The sequence below is a fragment of the Cervus elaphus genome, chromosome 25 (assembly GCF_910594005.1).
Source record: "Cervus elaphus chromosome 25, mCerEla1.1, whole genome shotgun sequence".
NCBI classification, from domain to species: domain Eukaryota; kingdom Metazoa; phylum Chordata; class Mammalia; order Artiodactyla; family Cervidae; genus Cervus; species Cervus elaphus.
In genome coordinates, this window is record NC_057839.1 from 40,121,113 (window position 1) to 40,127,543 (window position 6,431).

At 35.3% G+C, this 6,431-nt stretch overlaps 1 protein-coding gene across 3 annotated transcripts in view; it reads left to right on the top strand.

Annotated features, from left to right (window-relative positions):
• Positions 1–6,431, top strand: part of NADK2 (NAD kinase 2, mitochondrial) — a 47,946-nt gene extending 41,515 nt beyond the window's left edge. For all 3 annotated transcript variants that reach the window (XM_043887488.1, XM_043887489.1, XM_043887490.1), the window contains 2 exons: positions 1,193–1,316; positions 4,313–6,431. In XM_043887488.1, the coding sequence (XP_043743423.1) occupies positions 1,193–1,316; positions 4,313–4,451 (263 nt within the window). In that variant the 3' untranslated portion in view covers positions 4,452–6,431. The remainder of the gene's footprint in view (positions 1–1,192; positions 1,317–4,312) is intronic.

A 6,431-nucleotide genomic window follows, 5' to 3' on the forward strand; every position in this document is an offset into this window, starting at 1 on the left:
AAACAAAAATCCAAACTGTTTATAGTTGCCTTTACTTACCTGTGCTGCAATTGTCATCCGTAAACATTTGAATTTGAGAGTTATCATAACAGATGTGTTCATATTGGTTGCCTTTAAAGTGATGTAGCAATACATCATAAAGTATATTAACAGAGTCAATCATTTTATTTGCGTGTTTTAGATTCCCATAAGACTTTCTTTGTTGAGATGGTTTGCCTTTAAAATAGTTTATAAACAGGACTAAATCTCTGTGGTTACTTTCAGGTCTCTAAAATGGATTGTTTTCTCCCTCTCTGATTTTGAGACCTAAAATATTATTTAAATCATGGCTTTGAGTTGGAATTAGTGTTAAATTTGTACCAAAGGAAGGAAAGTGAGGCATTTATAGTAATTGATTCTTCATTAGATAATTTCACTTAAAACAATGTATATAAAACAACTGAAATTTGTATCAGTTATATAAAGTAATTTAAGGGTATATATAAAATAGTGATTTTTCTTTTAATAAACATACTGCTTTACTGAATGAATATTATTCCTTTGAAGATTTGACTTATCTTCAGAAGCAATAGTGAATGCCAATGGTGCAGTCACTGTTACAGACACTTCATTTAATTCAAATGAAATTTTGGTATATAAGGTAGATTATCTGATAGTCTTGTGATGTCTTTTAACATGGTGTTCAACTAAATGCTTTTTTCAAGCCCAGTTTCTTTGTACGGTTGTCTTTAACCAGTTTGTGCTCTGCATGCCAACTTTGTGTGCCTCTTGGTTAGGGAGAAAGTAGATCCCAAAGACTTGTAGAAATACCTCATGAACCTTTTGGCATGATGTTTTGGAAAGGAACTTATTAGCAAGGGATTATGTCAACTCAAGTTCTATTTTTGAGTGCTTCAAACTAGTTTCTCTTTGTTTACTGACTTTACAGTCCTCCCTTCCCCCACCAAAGGTACCTATTTCTGCTATCCTGTGGGTGATGTAGGCTTCTGTGGGCTAATCTTGGAACATACTCCCTGTTTATAAGCATTTTTTTTAATGGAGTTTGTCATGAGTTCCAAGAAACTTGCTGCCAAACAGACTTTTGGAATAGAACTGCCTTTAAATTGGGGATGGCATCCATTCTCATTTTGCACTTCTCAGAAGTGACTGTTTTTCATTGAATGTGCTAATATTTGGCTTTTTTCCTTTATAGTAACAAACGAATATAATGAATCATTGCTCTACAGTCCAGAAGAACCAAAAATACTTTTCAGTATTCGAGAACCAATAGCAAACAGAATTTTCTCGAGCAGTCGTCAGCGTTGTTTCACCTCAAAGTAAGCTTCCACAGTCTTCTTGTATCTGTTTTCCTCCCTTGTAATTAATTATAAAGCACATTTGGCTGTGAAAGTATTCAGTTTCATTAAATCACTGCTTCAAACTTAATCATGCAGGAAAAGTAGAACCTGTGGAGCTAAAGCGGTATCATGCTAATAACCTGGGTAAAGTGATATTTTCTTTAAAACTTAGTTTCACTTTAGAGAAACTAAAATTTAACTGAATAGAAAGGACATGGTTATTTAATTGGGTAATGTGTGCTTGTCGTTTTTACTTTGTTAAGTAAGACACAGTAAGATCGGATTGTCACTTCAAAAGAAACTGGAAAGCAACTTTTTTTTCATATAGTATGGAATAAAAGCAGGACATACATTCATATAAAGCCTAAATTGTGTAGCAACATAAAGGACTCATTTCTTTCAGCTTTTCCCTACAGCTGAATCTCCCACCCATGCCCATATCTATTAAATTTGCCACAGATTTTTTGTTTTGAGGGGAAGAAGATATACAAAAATGTTTATAATTTTTGTAAAGGTTGCCCAGTCTTCCAGACTGACAAGAAAACTTAACTATAGTTAGGGCTTCCCTGATAGTTCGTCTGGTGGGGAATCCTTCTGCAATGCAGGAGACCCCGGTTTGATTCTTGGCTCAGGAAGATCCCCTGGAGAAGGGATAGGCTACCCACTCCAGTGTTCTGGGGCTTCCCTGGTGGCTCAGATGAAAAAGAATTCACCTGTAATGCAGGGGACCTGGGTTTGATCCCTGGGTTGGGAAGATCCCCTTGGAGAAGGGAATGGCTACCCACTCCAGTATTCTTGCCTGGATAATTCCATGGACAAAGGAGCCTGGCAGGCTATAGTCCATGGGGTCACAAAGAGTCAGACACAACTAAGCGACTTTCACTTTCACTTTTCATCTCATGGCAAGCAAAGAATAGTTCAATTACAAATTGCTTCTTACAGTGTGCATGTACTTTTTTGAAAACACATAATTGAGTTTTTCCAGGAAAGACATTAAAAAGGATAGTGATCATATTTTAAAATCACTTAATCATTTGAGAATTAATTTTGATTAATCAACAAATCTATACTCAGATTGGGTAAGACTAAAAGATTCATTTAAATGCTTGCTCATATAAGTAGGAGAACAGCTTTATGACTTTGGTTGGAAACTATTTCGTAGCAACAGATTGACAAGTTGAACTAAATTAGAGTTATTAACTTATGTTAATCAAGGCACCATCGAGAAAATAAAGAGGCAGGCCACAGAGTGAAATAGTATCTATGTCCAGCAATGGACTCATATCCAGAATATATTACAAAAGTTCTTACAAGTCAGTAAGAAAGAAGGCAGGCAACCCCTTAGAAAAATGGCTGAAAGTCTTGAACAGGCATTTTGCAAAAGAGAATATCCAAATGGCTGATAAGTGTATAGAGAAACATCCTTGACCTTATTCATCTGAGAAATATAAATTAAAACTATATCATAGAAAAAAAAAAAACTATATCATATAATACCATAGTCATGTAAGGATGTGAGAGATGGACCTTAAAAAAGGCTGAGTGCCAAAGAATTGATGCCTTTTGAATTGTGCTGGAGAAGACTCTTGAGAGTCCCTTGGACTGCAAGGAGATCCAATCAGTCCATCCTAAAGGAGATCAGTCCTGAATATTCATTGGAGGGACTGATGCTGAAGCTGAAGCTCCAGTACTTTGGCCACCTGATGTGAAGAGCTGACTGATTGGAAAACACCCTGATGTTGGGAAAGACTGAGGGCAGGAGGAGAAGAGGGTGACAGAGAATGAGATGGTTGGATGGCATCATTGACTCAATGGCATGAGTTTGAGCAAACTCCAGGAGATAGTGAAGGACAGAGGAACCTGGCGTGCTGCAGTTCATGGGGTCGCTTAGAGTCAGATATGACGGAGCGACTGAACAAATACAATACCACACACACTCACCAGCCTAGCTAAAATGCTAGTTGTTAATAAGGTGGAGCAACTACAACTTTTATATAAAAGTGGAGCAACTAGAACTTTTATATAAAACTTTTATACTGTTAGGAATAATATGGAAAATTGGCAGTTACCTACCAAAGCTGAATATAGGACGTGCAGTGACTCAGTGATTCTGCTCCAAGATATATATCCAGCAGAAGTATATACACTGACAGATATGTAGGCACCAAAGGACATACTCTAGAATATTCATAGCAGCAATGTTCCCAACAGATCAAAACCCTAATGTCCATGCATAGTAGAAGGGATACTTAAATTTTGGTATTTTCGTACAATGCAGGTGTTTTCAGACAACAATGAAAATGAACCCAGTGCTGCTACATATGATAACATGGATGATTTCACAAGCATACTATTGAGCAAAAGAAGCCAGATATGGACATATCTATTGTATTCTTTCATTTATATAGAATTTCAAGGATAGACAAAGCTATTATTACTATGGTGATTGAAATTAAGATAGTGGATATGCTTGGGAAGGAGGGGCTGGGAGTAGAGACTGGGAGATGGGTTAAGAGCAATGAGGGAACTTCCCAGGAACTGAGTGTAACATTCAGTTCCTAATTTGGGTGATGATAACACAAGTGTGTTCATTGAGCTGTACCCTGATAATTTGTGCCTTTTCTGTGTATAAGTAAAAATTTTACATGACAGTAGTTACATTCTTGCTCAATATTTAAAATACTTGTAATGGTAATAATGTTCAAAAAGCTCCTATGAGTTCCATCAAGTCTGAATTTGTTCACTTTTAAGTGTTTGGGTAAATGGAGCTATCCTGAACATTTCGAGATTTTTTTTGGGTAATGTACTTTATTGACATAGTCACTAATTCTCTCATAACAAAGGGCAGGGCAACTTGATTTTTAAACTCAAGGCCAAATGATCTACCTGCCAGTTTAGATAAAAACTCAGTGTTTTAAAGGAATTGCAGTTTAAGCAAAGTGTTGATATTTAACAAGATGTCTCTCTCTGCCTAGGGTGTGTGTGCGTTCTCGGTGTTGGGATGCATGCATGGTTGTGGATGGAGGAACTTCCTTTGAATTTAATGATGGAGCCATTGCTTCAATGTTGATCGAGAAAGAAGATGAGCTTCGAACTGTGCTTCTAGAGCAGTGAAGGATTGCCTCAGATGACCATTTTGATTGCCAGAGAAATAGTTTTACTGCAGAAACAGCCTACCAGTCATAAAGCTACAGTTTTTGGTTGTTGTTCAGACTGGTTGGCCTTGGGCTGAAAGGCGACCAAGAAAGTGAGATTTGCATTATTCTTCTGATGGATTCTGATGGAAAAGATGTTCACTGTGTAAGAAAATGGAGGACTATACTGATGAGAATTCATAACAGTGAAATTTTGATACTGCTTACAGTTGGTTTCCAAGAGTGCTGGTATCTTTATAAATTGAGAGAGGTAGGCGCAAATAAAAGATTTAATGTTTAGGATTTGAAATTTAACTGTACAAGTTTTTTTTTTTCCCTTCCTTTTCCTCCTCACTTTGTGGAATTGGTCAGACCAAACACATCTCATTTGATTAGTATTTTTTTATAGTACCTAAAGATCAAGATTTTTTAAAAAACTTTGATGGAGAATTTTGATAAATCCTGACATTGACCTAATTGAAGTAGGTAAATGTGTTTTTATATATCTGCCAAGAGTTTTCTAATTTCAGGACACAATGATATTGTTATGACTATTGATTTAAACAGTTCAATCATTTTTGAAGTTATTTATAGATGTTTTCATTTAATTGACTATCAGGTTAATTTTGACAATGCTGGGTGAAATATATACGGACAAAATCATGGCACTATTACAAATGTATTAATTAGCCAATAATTATTTTAGGTCTTAGGTAACTTTTTTTTTAATGATTTGAGGCTGATAAAGTTCTTCCATATTTAAAACTCGCTAACATGGATTTAAAGACTAAAAGGATGAACTGATTAGGCACAGTCTATTGTGAGTTTGGTAAAACCTATAAAAATTTTCATCTAGTGTTAGGAGTCTTGTCAGAAAGAAAGTGGACTGTTTAATAAATATGCAAAACATTTTAGTTTTAGAATTGCCTTACTTATTATCATGGTAATTTTCACCTAGCTCATATTCCAAGTTTTACACATTAGGTTTGGAGGATAAAATGTTGTGGCTTTTCTTTTTTTCCCATTATGACAGTTTCTTTACCTAATTCCCGCTTTACTTATAAGTAATCCTAGAATTATCACAAAAAGTTCCTCTTGCTGCATCATGAGACAATTGGTATTCTTATTCCAATTATTCAAAGTTGTATTTTTTTTTTCCACTTGCTGTTAAAAATTTGTCTTCAATCACTGAAATATTTATTGAACACCGACTCTGTGCCATGTACTGTGTTGGTGCTGGGTGTACACTGGTGATCTGAACAGCCGCCGTCCTGATAGAACTGAATCTGGTGAGCTCAGAAGTAGCTTCTGTGAAATCTAGGATGTGTAATCAAACCGAGTGCTCTTAGTTTTGGCAACATTTATCATGTTCTTGTCAGATTTTTTTAAGTACTATTATTATACAAAGATAATCTTAGGTTTTGATGTATATCCAGAACAAGAATTTGTTTTTCTTAGTTGAGAGTAACTGCATAGATACTACTTACAAGGAGTTTACATCATGCCTACAATAAAAATTGGTGTTTCCCCAGAGATGGATCTAGTTTCTGGTTTGATTTAATAATGATATACTTAAGATACCACTTTATAAAGAAGTGAAATTCCACACTATAGAAACTCCCTAACAGGTTTAAAATACCTTTTTGACAAAAATGCCAACTCCATCTTTAATATCATGGAAATCTGATTGTCCAAAATGGTACATAGATCTGTTTAATATGTAACATATTAATAGGTAACCTGCTATGTAAAATTGTTTAGAAGCCATAATTTAAAGGTTTAAAAGCTACTTAATGTGCTCCATTTGTGATATAACCTCTAACATTTCTGACCAGTTGTGGGATTTATTTGTACGAGATGACGAGAGGCAAAGGTTGTTAGAATAGCAAAAATGTTCTTATGAATGAGTTCCTGTTAATGGCAACTACATGTGAATAAAAGTAAACCATTGTTATCTTTT